Genomic DNA, 17287 nt, shown 5'->3' with positions numbered 1-17287 from the left:
TCTACAATTCAGGCTCTCTTTGGTTTTTATCTCATGTACCTCTGTTAGTAGCATCAATAACTCTATAGTTGTGTTTGGCATTGTAAAGCCCTGTTTTCCCTTTTCCAGTTGCTTCAGTCTATCCCCTCCCAAACTCACCCCCACCCCCAACCCCATTACACACTTGCCACAGTCTTACTCAAACCTTTGTTTCCTCTTGTCTGGATCATTGCAATAATAGGACTGTTTCCATTGCTTCCAAATCCACTGTCCACCTTAGTTGGAGGAGCACTTGTAGGACAGACGACATGGCGTCCAAGCACCTCAGTCTGGCATCTGATATTAGAATCTGGGTCCAATCTGCTTTTTACACCACTGTCTTATTCTGAATCCACTTCTCAAAGAAGCACTCTGAGCTTTCCCACCTCTGGACTTTGGCCAAGCCTTTACTACACCCGGAACACTGCTTGACTGTCTGTAAGACCCCATTCCAGTTGCCACCACCTCCACCAAAGCTCACCCAGTTGAGAAAAATTAAAGGCATTCTCCTATTACTACAGTATTTATTTTATTTTTTTTTAATTTGATGTATTTTTTTGAGAGAGACAGAGAAAGTGAGTGGGAGCGTGGCAGAGATAGGGGAAGAGCGAGAATCCCAAGCGGGGGCTCTGTGCTGTCGGCAGTGGATCCTGACGCAGGGCTTGCACTCCTGAACCATGAGATCATGACCAGAGCTGAAACCCAGAGCTGGGACGCGTCACCGACTGAGCCGCCCAGGCACCCCACTAGGGTATTTTTATTTTTAAAGAGCCCTGTTCATTTTCTTCCTTGCAGCATACATATCCTGCCTATGTGTATGCCTAAATCTCATACTAGATGATAAACTCTGGAGGGCAGGGATCCCGTCCCCTAGCATAGACACTGGCATGATGCTGGATACTCCAAGCGTGAAGGTGTGTGTGGAGACTCTCACGGGCATCTGTCCTCTCTGGGTCAGGCAGAGCATTCCCTTCCTCACTGTACCACACAGCGGTCACGAAAGGTAGGACAACCCTGAGAAAGAAGAGAACATCCCATCGTGGGCTGTAAGTGGAGGCAGCTGAAGCTGACTGAAGCAGGCCGGGAAAAGAAGTTGTTCCAAGAAGGACAAGAAGGGGGAAATTTGTATCCTGAAAGCCATCCTTGAAACACATCCCTCCACACTCAGACTCCGTTGGTTAGTAGACTCCTTGAAATAAAGCTCAGTTGCTGGCATTCTTTCTCATAATGCCTTCTAAAACTTCCATGGCTGTCTTCGAATAAAACTGAGAATGATTCCTCTCCACAAAGTCAAGTATACAAGTAATCAAGGCTCTATACAACGGCCTGTTTGAATCTGTCTCCTACAGTTCCCTCAAATTCACCACATACCACTTGCAGGTCCCACTCTGGACCTGTGGGCTTCCTGTTTTTAATGCCTACAAAGGTTTTTCCTCAAATCTCTCCAAGATTAACTTGTAATTATCTTTCGGATCCAGGCCTCTGTGAGAGGCCTTGCCAGATACTATGTCTTACCTATTTATCCTGTCACTTTCTATCACAAGAATCTTTTAAAAACTTTTTTTTAAACATTTTTATTTATATTTTATTTTTTTAATTTACATCCAAGTTAGTTAGCATTTACTGCAACAATGATTTCAGGAGTCGATTCCTTAATGCCCCTGACCCATTTAGCCCATCTCCCCTCCCACAACCCCTCCGGTAACCCTCTGTTTCTTCTCCATATTGAAGAGTCTCTCATGTTTTGTCCCCCTCCCTGTTTTTGTATCATTTTTGCTTCCCTTCCCTTGTGTTCATCTGTTCTGTGTCTTAAAGGCCTCGTATGAGAAAAGTCATATGATATTTGTCTTTCTCTGACTGATTTTGCTTAGCATAATATCCTCTAGTCCATCCACCTATTTGCAAATGGCAAGATTTCATTCTTTTTGATTGCCGAGTAATACTCCATTGTATATATATATACCACATCTTCTTTATCTGTTCATCCATCCATGGACATTTGGGTTCTTTCCATACTTTGGCTATTGTTGATAGTGCTGCTATAAACATGGGGGTGCATGTGTCCCTTCGAAACGGCACACCTGTATCCCGTGGATAAATGCCTAGTAGTGCCATTGCTGGGTCGTAGGGTAGTTCTATTTTTTAATTTTTTGAGGAACCTCCATACTGTTTTCCAGAGTGGCTCCACCAGTTTGCATTCCCACCAGCAGTGCAAAAGAGTTTCCCTTTTTCCGCATCCTCACCAACATCTGATGTTGCCTGAGTGGTTAATCTTAGCCATTCTGACAGGTGTGAGGTGGTATCTCATTGTGGTTTTTGAACTGTATTTCCTTGATGATGTTGAGCATTTTTTCATGTGTCAGTTGGCCATCTGGACGTCTTCTTTGGAGAAGTGTCTATTCATGTCTTTTGCCCATTTCTTCATGGGATTATTTGTTTTTTGGGTGTTGAGTTTCATGAGTTCTTTATAGATCTTGGATACTAACCCTTTATCTGATATGTCATTTGCAAATATCTTCTCCCATTCCATCGGTTGCCTTTTAGTTTTTCTGACTGTTTCCTTTGCTCTGCAGAAGCTTTTTATTTTGATGAGGTCCCAATAGTTCATTTTTGCTTTTGTTTCCCTTGCCTCCAGAGAAGTGTTGAGTGAGAAGTTGCTGTGGCCAAATTCACAGAGGTTTTTGCCTGCTTTCTCCTCGAGGATTTTGATGGCTTCCTATCTTACATTCAGGTCTTTCATCCATTTTGAGTTTATTTTTGTGTATGGTGTAAGAAAGTGGCCCAGGTTCATTCTTCTGCATGTCGCCGTCCAGTTTTCCCAGTACCACTTGCTGAAGTGACTGCCTTTATTCCATTGGATAGTCTTCCCTGCTTTGTCAAAGATTAGTTGGTCATATGTTTGTGGGTCCATTTCTGGATTCTCTATTCTGTTCCATTAATCTCTGTGTCTGTTTTACTGCCAGTACCATACTGTCTTGATGATTACAGCTTTGTAAAACAGCTTGAAGTCTGGGATTGTGATGACTCCTGCTTTGTTTTTTTTTTTGTTTTTTGTTTTTTGTTTTTTGTTTTAAGATTGCTTTGTCTATTCGGGGTCTTTTCTGGTCCCATACAAATTTTAGGATTGTTTGTTCTAGCTCTGTGAAGAATGGTGGTGTTATTTTCATAGATATTGCATTGAATATGTAGATTGCTTTGGGTAGTATTGACATTTTAATAATATTTGTTCTTCCTATCCAGAAGAATGGAATATTTTTCCTTTTTTTGAGTGTGTCTTCTTCCATTTCTTTCATAAGTTTCCTATAGTTTTCAGTGTATAGATTTTTCACCTCTTTGGCTAGATTTATTCCTAGGTATTTTATGGGTTTTGGTGCAAGTGTAAATGGGACCAATTCCTTGACTTCGCTTTCTGTTGTTTCATTGTTGGTATATAGAAATGCAACCGATTTCTGTGCATTGATTTTATATCCTGCAACTTTGTTGAATTCATGAATCAGTTCTAGCAGTTTTTTGGTGGAATCTTTTGGGTTTTCCATATAGAGTATCTTGCCATCTACGAAGAGTGAAGGTCTGACCTCCTTCTGGCTGATTTGTGTTTTATTTCTTTGTGTTGTCTGACTGCTGAGGCTAAGACTTCCAATCCTATGTTGAATAATAGTGGTGAGGGTGGACATTCCTGTCTTGTTCCTGACCTTAGGGGGAAAGCTCTCAGTGTTTCCCCATTGAGGATGAGATTAGCGTTGGGTCTTTCATAAATGGCTTTTATGTTCTCAAGGTATGATCCTTCTACCACTACTTTCCTGAGGGTTTTTATCAAGAAAGGATGCTCTATTTTGTCAAATGTTTTCTCTGCATCTATTGAGAGGATCATATGGTTCTTATCCTTTTGTTTATTGATGTGATGAATCACTTTGATTGTTTTGCTGATATTGAACCACCCTGCATCCCAGGTATAAATCCCATTTGGTCGTGGTGAATAATTTTTTTAATGTATTGTTGGATCCGGTTGGTTAATATCTTGTTGAGGATTTTTGCATCCATTTCATCAGGGAAATTGGTCTATAATTCTCCTTTTTAGTGAGGTCTTTGGTTTTGGAATCAAGGTAATGCTGGCTTCATAGAAAGAGTTTGGAAGTTTTCCTTCCATTTCTATTCTTTGGAATAGCTTCGAGAGACTAGGTGTTAACTCTTCCTTAAATGTTTGGTAGAATTCCCCCTGGAAAGCCATCTGGCCCTGGGCTCTTGTTTTTTGGGAGATTTTTCATTACTAAGTCAATTTCTTTACTGGTTACGGGTCTGTTCAAATTTTCTATTTCTTCCTCTTTGAGTTTTGGTAGTGTATATGTTTCTAGGAATGCATCCATTTCTTCCAGTTGCCCATTTTATTTCTGTACAGTTGCTCATAATATTCTCTTATTATTATTTTTATTTCTGCTGTGTTGGTTGTGATCTGTCCTCTTTCATTCTTGATTTTATTTATTTGGGTCCTTTCCTTTTTCTTTTTGATCAAACTGGCTAGTGGTTAATCCATTTTGTTAATTCTTTCAAAGAACCAGCTTCTGGTTTCATTGATCTGTTTTACTGTTTGTTTGTTTTTGGTTTTCAATAGCATTGGTTTCTTCTCTAATCTTTATTATTTCCTGTCTTCTGCTGGTTTTGGGTTTTATTTGCTGTTCTTTTTCCAGTTCTTTAAGGTGTAAAGTTAGGTTGTGTATCTGAGACCTTTATTCCTTCTTTAGGAAGGCCTGGATTGCTATATACTTTCCTCTTCTGACCACGTTTGCTGCATCCCAGAGGTTTTGGGCTGTGGTGCTATCATTTTCATTGGCTTCCATGTACTTTTAATTTCTTCTTTAATTTCCTGGTTAGCCCATTCATTCTTTAGTAGGATGGCCTTTAGTCTCCAAGTATTTACTTTTCCAAATTTTTTCTTGTGGTTGATTTCGAGTTTCATAGCATTGTGGTCTGACAATAGGCACGGTATTATCTCAATATTTTTGTACCTGTTGAGGGCTGATATGTATCCCAGTATGTGGTGTATTCTGGAGAATGTTCCATGTGCACTAGAGAAGAATGTATATTCCGTGGCTTTAGGATGAAATGTTTTGAATATATCTGTTAGGTCCATTTGGTCCTGTGTCATTCACAGCCATTGTTCCTTATTGATTTTCTGATTAGATGATCTTTATATTGCTGAAAGTGGTGTTGAAGTCCCCTACTATTATGGTGTTATCATCAGTGAGTTTCTTCATGGTTGTGATTAATTGATTTACAAATTTGGGTGATCCACATTTGGAACATAAATGTTTACCATTGTTAGGTCTTCTTGGTGGATAGACCACTTAATTACGATATAATGCCCTTCTTCATCTCTTGTTCCAGTCTTTATTTGAAAGTCTAGATTGTCTCATATAAGTATGGCTACTCCAGCTTTCTTTTGTCGACAATTAGCATGATAGATGGTTTTCCATCCCCTTACTTACAATCTGAAGGTGTCTTTAGGTCTAAAGTTGGTCTCTTGTAAACAGCATAAAGATGGATCTTTTTTTCTCATCCATTCTGTTACCCTATATCTTTTGATTTGAGTATAGAGTCCATTGACATTTAGAGTATGTACTGAAAGATATGAATTTATTGCCATTATGTTGCTTGTAGAGTTGGAGTTTCTGTTGGTGTCTCTGGTCCTTTTTAGTGTTTGTTGCTTTTGGTATGTATGTAGGTATGTATGTGTGCATGCATTTTCATATTTTCTCCCCTCAGAGAGTCCTCCTTAAAATTTCTTGCAGGACTGGTTTAGTGGTCACAAACTCCTTTAATTTGAATGACATCCTTGCTGGATAAAAAATTCTACTTTGAATGACATCCTTGCTGGATAAAAAATTCTTGGCTGCATATTTTTCTGATTCAGCACATTGAATATATCCTGCCACTCCTTTCTGGCCTCCTGAGTTTCTCTGGATAGTTCTGCTGCTAACCTGATCTGTCTTCCCTTGTAGGTGAAAGACATTTTCCCCTGCTGCTTTCATGATTCTTTCCTTGCCTGAGTATTTTGTGAATTTGACTATGATATGCCTTGTTGATGGTCGGTTTTGTTTGAATCTAATAGGAGTTCTCTGTGCTTCCTGGATTTTGATGTCTGTGTCTTTCCCCAGGTTAGGAAGTTTTCCACTATGATTTGCTCACATAACCCTTCTACCCCTATTTCTCTCTCCATCTTCTGGGACTTCTGGGATTTCTGGAATTCTGATGTTGTTCCTTTTTAATGGGTCACTGATTTCTCTAATTTCTTAAATCGTGCTCTTTTGCCTTAGTCTCCCTCTTTTTCTGCTTCATTATCCTTCATAAGTTTGCCCTCTATATTGCTGATTCTCTGCTCTGCCACATCCCTTCTTGCTGCTGTGGCATCCATTTGATTTGCATCTCAGTTATAGCATTTTTTATTTTATCCTGACTAGTTTTTACTTCTTTTATCTCCACAGAAAGGGATTCAAATCTATTTTTGGCTCCAGCTAGTATTACTATTATCGTGAGTCTAAATTCTGGTTCAGACATCTTGCTTGTATCTGTGTTGGTTAAGTCCCTGGCTGTCATTCTTCCTGCTCTTTCTTTTGGGGTGAATTGCTTTGTTTCATCATTTTGAAGGGAGAAAAGGAATTAATGAGGTAAAAAAAATTATAATTAAAAGAATTACAGTTAAAAAATTAAAATTAAAAAATTAAAGACAACACAAACACACACAAAAAATCAAATAAATGATGCTAGGTCCTAGATGTGCTTTGGTCTGGGTGCTGAAAGGGGCTTGTGGATTAGAGAAAAAAGGGGAAAGTAAAAAAAAAGCAATCACTTGAAAATTTGAAAAAATGAATACCCTGAAATAGAATAAAATGAGATGTTGGAAGTAAAACAGAGTTTGAAAAAATTTACAGAAATGTAAAAAATACAGCAGAAAAAAATCAAAGAACATTTTTTAATAAAGATTGAGAATAAAAATAATTTTTCTCCTTCCGTATTCAAGAAAAAGAAACGAAAAAGAAAAAAAGAAAGAAAATTGACTAGATGGACCAGTGAAGAGACTGAAACACGTTTGAAATTAGGTTTCCCCTAGAAGTCAAATTATGAAGTGCTTTATAGTCTGTAAACTAAGCAGAATGAGAGATTTTTGTTCCTGAAGAGGGAGGTTGGCCCAGTTGGGTGGGGCTTGGTGTAATGGCTCCGTTTCTCACTAGATGGCGCTGCTTAGCTTACTGGGGTGGATTGTTGTGGTGTTTGTAGGTGTGTATGTTGCATACGCGGGAGTGGTGAAAATAGCATCATCCAGCTACCCAGTCTCTAGTATCGTTCTCCCTGACCAGCAATCGCGGACCCGTCCTTTGTCTTCGGCTTCCGTCCACTCCCTGCTTTTACACTGTCTGTGACCAACCCCAGGCAGCACCTCCCTCCTGAGTTTTATTTTGGATGCGGCTATTTTTCCTGACCCCTTATTTCTGAGGGACTGCAGTTTTGACCAGTCTGCCCCTCTACGGGAGGGTTTCACCAAGCAATGGCTGGGTGCTGGCAGCACCCAGGAAGGTTGGTGGGACCGTGCTGTTGCTGACACCCAGAGACTGTGGCTGGGTGCCATCCTGCCCCAGAAAAAGTTCACATGATGGTTCAGGAGCAGTATTTCAGGGATTATGGCAAATCACAACTGATATCTGGCTCTAGGCTTCACCCCTAACGACCTTGTTCCAGCACCAGCGAATGTGACCATTATCCCGGGTCCACTGCGGCCTTTGCCTGTAGGGAGTCCTCCCAGCAGGGGAACCGCCTCTCCCTGTGGCCCGAAGACCCCAGTCTTGACACTGCTCCTGGGAATTCGCCTTTCTCACCAGAACTCCACCAGATAATGAGCTGTAGAATTTCAGTCTCTGTGTTCCCCCTGTTTATAGTGTCTTAGGGAATTTAAATCCTCTCCTTTCCCCTTTCTCATTTTTAGTTCAGTCCCTGAAGCTGTTTCCAGCTTTCCACTTTCTCTCCAGCTGCTTTGGGGGTGTGTGGTGCTTTCCCCATACTCCCCCCCCCACCCCACCCCCATCTCGGTCCGCTCTCCAAAGGCAAAAACAGGTCCCTGCCCTCCATGGCTTCTTTCTCCCCCATTTTACCTCTCTGCACCATGCCCCTGCTGAATTCTGTGGTTCTGCTTGTGCAGATGGTTGTGTTAATCCTCAAATCAGTTTTCTAGGTGTGCAGGATGGTTGATCCAGGATAGTGCAGGATAGTGTTGATCTGGCTGTATTTCATGGATGCGAGACACACAAAAAAACTTCCATGCTCCTCCAGAGAATGCTCCTCCACAAGAATTTCATGGATGCGAGACACACAAAAAAACTTCCATGCTCCTCCACAAGAATCTTTTTTAAATATTTGCTTTGCAATTCTGATTGTTTGATGATTGGTCTACTGTGAGTCTACTTCTAGCAGGAAGGAAACTCCAAGCCAGTAGGGAAGGCACCTGCCTCTTTCAGTCCCTGGTGTCTGGAATTCTGTCTGTCACATAGGAGGTACTATTTCAATAGTTGTTGACTTGGCGAATGAAAGAATCTTTTTATTTATTTATTTAAATTTATTTATTTTTGAGAGAGAGGGAGTAACAGTAGAGCTGTCAGCACAAAGCTAGATGGGGGCTCGACCTCACAAACCATGAGGTCATGATCTGAGCTAAAGTTGGACGCTTAACTGACTGAGCCACCCGGGCACCCCAAGAATCTCTTTTATGTATGCAAAGAGCACTAAATTGTTAGGAAGAAGGGTCTAGGATCACTAGTTTCCTCAGTATGCTCTGAAACAGCAAAAGCAAGCTTCACCTACTCTCCAAGTGTTTCTGGCAAATACATTAGCTCTCATTCCCACCAGTGTCTCTCATTGTGCTTCCACACATTCTCCACTCCTTTCTCACATATTATTACCCTCTGAACAGAATGAAAATATTTCAGTATGCTTGGAACAGACTACCAGAGACCAGCATGTTGTTCAGTGTGTGTTAAAGTGATTCATGTAGGCTATAGGTGAATTTAAATAAAAACAAAAAACAAAACACAAACTGCTTTATTCTTATGAATCTTTCCTGAAAGTTGTTATGTGATAGTAATAATAATAATAGTAAAAGTTAAGTCCCATTATGAGCACATTTAATTTGGAGGACTGCCTTTAGAAGCTAAACTAGGTGTGGAAGACTCCATTACCATGATTAATCTTTCAACAACAAACAAATATCTGCATATTGAGATCAAAGAGGAATGATCAAGAAGTGGGAGCAACACTCTGCAGACAGGAAGGAGCTCTTAGGAATTCTCTATCCACCAGGGCTTTGACTGTTACCTACCAATTAGAATAGTTTGCATAGCAAGACATCTATATATAAACTGAATTTTTGTTAATTCCTTTGGTTTCAAACCTCTCAAGTTTTAGTCTACATAATTAGTCAACACAAAGCCAACTGTACTTTACAAGTGATTTAAAGATTTGCAAGAGTAATTTTGATACATGATTTTTATTTTGTCATTTAATTCCTGAACAGGTCTCTACGTTGTTTTATATTTTACAGTACCCCTTTTCATGAAGTGCTTTGCTGGGTGTTCAAGGCAACTCTGCAAAGGGAGTGTTATTGTCTTCATTTAAGAATACAGGCTCACTATCTAGTTTCAGGGGGGGAATATTGGAGTTTTTCCAAAATATGTATGGTAGATTTTTTTTTAATGCCCCTTTCTGTATTTAAGGCTTGGAGGTGAACTCTTACATTAACTCTGGGCTTGGCCATGTGACTTGATTTGGGCTATGGGGCAGTAGTAAATACATCACAAACAGACTGAAAAGTGCTGGTCATGATGCAATTGCTTCCACTATTCAACCAACAGACAACACCCAGAAGCAGAGCTGTGAAAATGACCATCAGCTGTCCCCAGGTGCTTGAGCAATTCTAGTCAAGACCAGAAGAATCACCCACCTGAGACCAGCTCAGATTGCCAACTCACATAATCATGAACTAAATACATGTTTGTCACTAATTTTGGGATGGTCTGTATTGCCACAACACGAGAGAATGATGTCAAGATGCTTGATCTTGAGGGAAAGAGTTTAGCGTAGCCCGAACTTACTTAGACTGTTGGTAAGAATATGCAGGTGCATGTTCGTTGGATGTGTCCACTGCTATCTGTTGCTGCTGACCACTGGTGTCCTGGGATGAAGGTGCCACTGTCTGGGGAGAGGTATCAGCAACAACACCCTAAGGAGGCAAATAAGAACACAAAAGCCTTACTGGCTTTAGCAAAGGGCCTTTTCCCAGATGGACAATAGGGAATATCCTTCTTCTATTTGGCTTGAATGGAATTGCACTCAGCCAAATGAAGCCACAAGAAGTACTCAAAGGAAAACCACAGCACATTTTGATAAGAGCTGAGAAATTCACTCCAATCTGTCACCAAGAAGTTTTGCTTTCAGAAGTGCCTAGAGCAGTTGAATCGTCAGAAAATCACCTTCACCATACTTAGAACTGTTTTTTTTTTAAGTTTTTATTTATTTATTATGAGGGAGAGAGAGAGAGTGTGTGTGAGGGGGAAGTGGCAGAGAAAAAGGGAGAGAGAGAGAGAATCCTAGGCAGGCTTTCTGTTGCCAGCATGGAGCCCAACGCCGGGCTCTAGCTCACTAAACTAAGATTATGACCTGAAGAAATCAAGAGTCAGACGCTTAACAGACCGAGCCACCCAGGCTCCCTCATACTTAGAACTTTTAAACCTGGTTGCAGATAGCTGCACTAAATAATAATTTATTCATCAAAAATTCATGCAGGATTCCTATAAAAACTTATATATTCAAACATTTCCCTGGAGTAGTGCGGTGTGTCAGGTTTCTATGATCTGGCAAAACAGTGGACTGTGAACCAAACAGACCACCCAACAACAACAACAAAAAAACCTGCAAAAAAGCTTGGAATTCTTTCAAAGCAATACTGTTAAGTGGGCTTTCCTTTCAGCAATTTGATTTATTTTGTTTTGTTTTCGAGAACATGAACTAGAATTCATTTTGAGGTTTCAGAAAACAAACACAAAAATATCCTTAATTTTGATTTGCTACTTCCCTCACCCTCTCATTTGTCACAGATGCCAAGAAGAAGTTGATCAGATGTCTGATTCTGAGAGAGGCACAGGTGGTTTTATTTGATACATGGTAGGAAGGGCATCTCTCTGAAAACATTCTCTTGGTTTTACTCATAGCCTTGGACACCTGCAGGGATGTCAGCTTTCAAACATTGTTGACCAACTCTCTGTCCCTCACTAAACGTCCCTAAAATTGTTCCTTAGAATCTAAAAATTCTCCCTATATTACCTCAATCTCTTTTTCCCTAATATACTATTTGGTATTATACATTTTTCTGAACCTCCCATAAGTATTTATTTGCGTGGATGTTGGTAAATTTTCAGTGTTTTACATAGAGAATAAATAGTTCTTTAACTTATAAGCACAAATTCAAAGCAATGTACCTGCATTTTTCTTAATGAAAGGTTGTTTTTTTTTGTTTTTGTTTTGTTTTGTTTTGTTTGGTAATCTCTATGCCCGGTGTGGGGCTTGAACTCATGACCCTGAGATTGAGTTGCATGCTGCATCTACTGAGCCAGGCAGGTGCCCTGAAAGACTTTTTGTAATGATAAACTTCTTCTTGAACTATAATTAGACTGTTTCCAATAAGTCACACTGTCAGATGTGTCCCATTATTTTATAGTCATCAAAATGCTCCAATTCTGTAGATAAACATATCCATATGTCAATGTAGACAAAGAGAAATGCAAACATGCTCAAAGTGCCTAAAGTATCTAGATTCATTAATTGATGATCTAGATGCTTTTTGATGGCCAAATATAGCAAAAAAAACCCTAAAACCCAAACAAACAAACAAAAACCCACACGTATTTTAATCACAGTCTTTTGAAATTCTGAAAAGCCAGTTAAAACCTGTTTAATACTGACACATTCTTTGGGGCCCACAGGTCTAGAGCACATAAAAGATTCAAAATTGGACCTCCCTGATTTCCTAAATTACACGATGGTGTCCTCTTAAACTTCTGTATTTCCCAAACTTTGGTACTAGTAAACATCTGTCACACCCCAAAACAAATATGTCAAATGTTTTGTAAAATCCAATCCTGCAAAGATTTTCCCAAACTCTGTCGCTCCAGAGGTTGAAAATGTCACGGTAGACTTCCATGTGGAGGGGTGCTGACACCCTAGTTTCTGGCCAACTCATGGAGTAGCAATAGCATGGACTCCAGAGAAGTCCCAGCTGATGGGAAGCAACGCACTGTGACCATAATGGCAAACGTCATCAGGAGATGGGGATGAGGGGCAAGAGACAATAATGGCTAGAACTAGAGAGAAATATACATGTCTAAGTGTTTTACCACTAGCTCCATAGCTGTATGCTCCCTCCCTTTCTATGTAGCTTGCTGGCTCTGTTGAGTAAAATAACATGTACTCAACATGTTATTGGATTCAACCCAATGGAAAGAGAGAAGAAAAGGGACAAAGCTTCCCTTTGAGTCCAAAGTCCCAAAGACAAGATGACTTCAGCATTTGAGGTATTCAGAACAGTAAGAATGGTGCAACTTTTTTATTTTTATTTTTTAATCTATAGGAAGTTACAAGGCTGCCAAGGTTCATTCACTAAAGCAGTGGTTGTTAATCCTTGATACATATTAGAATCACCTGATATTTAAAGAAAAATCCTGACATCCAGTCAATACGGCAGACAAATAAATCAGAATCTGGGGATAGGACCCAGGCGTAAATATTTTTTAAAGCTCTCTAAACAATTGCAGAAAATAATAAGCAGGAAAGTTTGAGAACCAGTGCACTAATGTGAACGTAGATTCCCAAGGGATCTTGTTAAAATGCAAATTCTGATTCAGTAAGTCTTGGTGGTGTCTTCAGACTTTGCATTTCTAACAAGCTCCCTGGTGATGCCAATGATGATGTTGGTCTAGGGACCACTCTGAGTAACAAGGCACTAGCAAACTCATTGAAATAGTTGTCAACTTTTTTTTCTCTTCCCTATTTATGAGTATTTGTGGTTAACATCTGAGGGGGTAGTGATCTGGTCTCTGAACTTCAAATATACAAATGATACTCCCTTCTTAACTCTCTATAGCAAATCAGATAATTTCGCGTGCAAAGCAAAACATAAGCATGTTCGAGTACTTCATATAGTGAGCTTGCAATTTCAAATTTTAGAGCAGCACAAAACCACATGTCAGGATTGCTTGGGTTATAGGGGACCACAGTATACATGGCTAAGATTTATCATCCCTACGTCTTTCTAGAAGACAGAGACAGACTTACTTCAATAGAAACAGCTGTCGGAGGCACAGGCGTGTACTGGGGAATGTAGGTCCCTTGCATAGGAGCCGCAGCAGTCATATACTAGAGGGAATCAAAGAAAAATGCAGGTGAACTTGAGATTGCAACCGGCAAGAAAAGTAGATTATCACATGAAACTGTTTTACATGTGTGGCCCACAGGCAGTGCACCATTAAACTCTATTTCGATAAAAAATGAGGCAGTTTCTATCAGCATAGAATGGCCTTTGCTTACTGATTAAGTACCAACAGCAGCCCACAGCATCATCCCCCTTCCCTCATTTTATGTTCTAAAACATTCTACATTAGATCCCAACATTTCATTATCACATCTCAAACATACGTTCCATAAGGGCAGGGATGATGTCTGTTTTTGTCTTCTTCTCATTTTATTGCTAGCACCTATCACATAGTAGGCTCTCAACAAATCATTTGTTGAATGAATGAATCATCATATTGTTAGCAAACATTTCTAACTAAAAGAAAAATAAAAATAGAGGAATAATGCAAGAACTATGAGTGTAGCAATATTTAGATTTGGCACATGTTCTCACTTTGTCATTTTCATATCACCTTTTTTAGGTACAAATGACATAGTATTACAGATTCTGGCAAAGTCTACTTGATGTCCTTCCCCCATTCCATTATTGTGTCACTGTCAGTATTTCCTTTTCAACTCCTTGAATTAGCCAAATGTTCCTCACTTGGATGGACAATGAAACAATCAAACCAATTCTCCCTAAGTTGTAGTATCAGTAAAACATGCATTGGGAATAACCTGCATTTTTTCATTTCATAAAAGGAGCCCCAAGAAGATAACTTGCTCACCTACATGAGCAAAAATTCCATATTTGCATTTCTAATACACATATCCTTTGCAAATTCAACATTCTACTCTCTGAAAATAGAATTTTCTATGGAGTCAATTGTATTATGGAGCTTCTAAACTTGACCAACATCACAAAACATCAGAACCAGAATCATCTACTGAAGACAAGTTTTCTCCATTCATGAAGGTTAGAGAAATGATTTTTATGGAAAATTGCAAGCCTCCGACCCTTTATTCTTCTAAATCTGCTGAGTTCAAAGATGAATGCTATGCATAAATATGTAAAACCTAAATTACTACATTTTGTGTGTATCTTGGTACTTTCGTATCTAAGCGACATGATGCTTCTGAATCAAGGGAAATATCTGAATGGAGATGAGCTCATCAGTTGTTGTTGTTTAATATTCATGGAGAATGATAGCAATTAAGCAACTTTGGAATAAATGTATCTCCATCTTAAACTCAAAACCATCCTACTGTGTCTATTTGCTAAAAATAGAGACAGCCTTAATGAAACAACCCTAGATCAAACAAACCAACTGTTCTCTGTAATCCATATGTAGCAACTGATAACTGTGTAACACTAATAACAACTAAGTTCAATTCGTATCTATGCAAAACAACCTTGTAACTTAGACCAAGAGCAACTATTTGAAAGGCCTAGAGATATTACTAATTTAGCTTCATACTTGAAAATCACCAGAGATTCCTATACCCTATCCTCTGTGTTCTCACAGCTTCCATTACTTTTCTATTGAAATTGTCCAGACTGTCATCTCCTTAAATGGATGGGCCAAACTTCACATCTCTGTATCTTCCAACAAACCACATCATGCCTGATGTTGAATAAATAATTGTTCAATGGCTGAAGAAAAAGATACAAGAAGAAAGCCTTCTGTTTCCAGTTATGAATCTTGCATGCCCTTCCCTTAGCTGTTAATAATTCTGAGCTCATTGTAGATATTAATTTCACCATCCCCATAATACATTTATATAACCTTTAAACACACACTTGAGCCAACTCTGCTCATCATTGTCCTTGTGTCTTTAAGCAGATATAAGCATCCAGGTATCCGATGGTTATCAATTTTTCAAATAAGCATAGAACTCTGGAGTTACATTTCAGCAAACATTATTCCACATCTAGAGCCTTATGGCAGGTATCTGCCTTGCCAACAAAACTGCTCTAGGATGTATTTTGGGAATAACAGTTCATTGGCCATTTCAGATAGATGGTTTGCTTATATAGGTTAATAAAGTCTTTTAACTGAGCATTCTCTTTATTATTTTTGAATGCTAGCTCAACTGAGAAAACAGCTTTCTGTTTTCCAGTGCATTTTGGCAATGCTGGAGAATGTGTCTTCTTTTGTGATATTGATGTAGAATAAAAACTTCGAGAAATCAAGTTTTAGAGCAGCCTATTTAAAGCTGATTAAACCAACCTTCCTTCCTTCCTCCCTTCCTTCCCCCTTCCCCCTCCCTCCCTTCCTCCCTCCCTCCTGGTAGCCACCTGTTAATTTTGCTTAGAACTAGTGCTCTAAGGGGCGCCTGGGTGGCTCAGTCAGTTAAGTGTCCGACTTCAGCTCAGCTCATGATCTCATGGTTTGTGGGTTTGAGCCCCATGCAGGTTCGAGCCCCATGTCCAGCTCTGTGCTGGCAGCTCAGAGCCTGGATCCTGCTTCGGATTCTGTGACTCCCTCTCTCTTTGCCCCTCACCCGCTCGCTCATTCATTCATTCATTCATTCTCTCTCTCTCTGTCTCCCTCTCTCTCTCTCTCAAAAATAAGTAAACATTAAAAAAAAAAAAAAAGAACTAGTGCTCTAAGGCACATACTTTGAAAAGATCCTTCTTTAATTGAATCTCAGAAGTCTTAGATTTGTAGCAAGGGAGAATATATTTTTGCCAACTATGATTTTTTGTAAGACCAGAGCTGATCCTATGGAGGCTCATGTTCTACCTTCTGGTGATGGTTTTCCAAGATTTGTAATACACTAGTAAAAGAATACCTCACTGATTAGGTATTTGCTCTTGCAAAGTTAGTGGTTCTAAACTTTGCAAATGGGCCTAATACATGAAAGTGTATCCTTTCCATGAAAATAGGACATCACTAGCACTTACCTATAGGACTACTTTGATCTGTCCCTGCTCCACTGTCTGTAGCCCTCAGGAGCCATTTCTGTGAGCTAGAAATAGGGGCATGGCCTGGGTCATTTGGAGCAATGCTTACTAGTTTTCTAGCTCATGGGTTCACTCTTGTCAAACTAGAATTTTCAGGCAGCATAGTTAATGAAAAGCATTTTATGTGATTCTTAGCTAAGCTTCTTCAAATAACTCAGTAATTCAAAACCTAATCCGTGTTTTGTCCAGTAGAACTGAATTAGTATATTTTCACAACTCCCATTTTATTCAGTGAAGTTGTTAACATGGCCCAAACTGAACTGCTGAGGACACAAATTCATACTCTTCTTGTCTTTAGAACACTGCTGTGAGCTAGGCAGCATGGTTCACCCCTGATCTTAGCTTAGACTGAGAAGCGAAGACCCCACATAATGGGAATAAAGCTCAGGCTTCTGACCCATGATTGAGATACTTGTCTACTTCTTTACTTTTGAAATTAAGTAAATAATGTCCTAAGAGTCTCCTTTTGATTGTTCCCATATTCAAGTTGGTTTTGTTGTTGTTGTTAATGGCATATAGAAACTGGAGATCCAATTAAGAAACATGGAATAATATGCCTTTGGTTAATATTTTTATTGCCATTTAATTTATTTTACTTTATACTCAGAATACCTAGTTTCCTTCCAGGAGGGCTACTCTGTATGTTTAACTTATTTCATAATTTAACTTACATTTATGCTGCTTCTCTGAACAGAACCAAGAGAGATTTTGTAGTATAAATGACATCAGCTCGGTTCAGTGTGTTTTGTATCTTTTAATGAAAAAAAACAATCTTTCTGGTTGCCTTGTTTTTTGTTTTTGTTTTTTTTTTTTGATCACATAAAAGACAATAGAGCTTGAGAACATTGTTTGGAAATTAGGGATAGGCTTACTCTA

General features: G+C 39.3%; 1 protein-coding gene and 1 long non-coding RNA gene across 9 annotated transcripts in view; one reads left to right on the top strand and one right to left on the bottom strand.

Annotated features, from left to right (window-relative positions):
• The window catches only part of RBMS3 (RNA binding motif single stranded interacting protein 3), a 1319689-nt gene that overhangs the window by 11506 nt on the left and 1290896 nt on the right, over nt 1-17287 (bottom strand). For 5 of the 8 annotated variants that reach the window (XM_053903894.1, XM_053903890.1, XM_053903893.1 and 2 more), the window contains 2 exons: nt 13387-13467; nt 10152-10279 (listed from right to left, as the gene is read on the bottom strand). In XM_053903894.1, coding sequence (XP_053759869.1) covers nt 10152-10279; nt 13387-13467 — 209 coding nt within the window. Of the gene's footprint in view, nt 1-10147; nt 10280-13386; nt 13468-17287 lie in introns of those variants that run through there. The other 3 variants (XM_053903895.1, XM_053903896.1, XM_053903892.1) reach the window with 1 other exon arrangement.
• Nucleotides 1-17287, top strand: part of LOC128777338 (uncharacterized) — an 88761-nt gene that overhangs the window by 33022 nt on the left and 38452 nt on the right. The gene's annotated exons all lie outside the window — the stretch shown is intronic.

This window comes from Panthera pardus, unplaced genomic scaffold (assembly GCF_024362965.1).
Source record: "Panthera pardus isolate Hobbes unplaced genomic scaffold, ASM2436296v1 HiC_scaffold_16, whole genome shotgun sequence".
Classification (NCBI taxonomy): Eukaryota; Metazoa; Chordata; class Mammalia; order Carnivora; family Felidae; genus Panthera; species Panthera pardus.
This window is presented reverse-complemented; position numbering and strand designations above follow the sequence as displayed.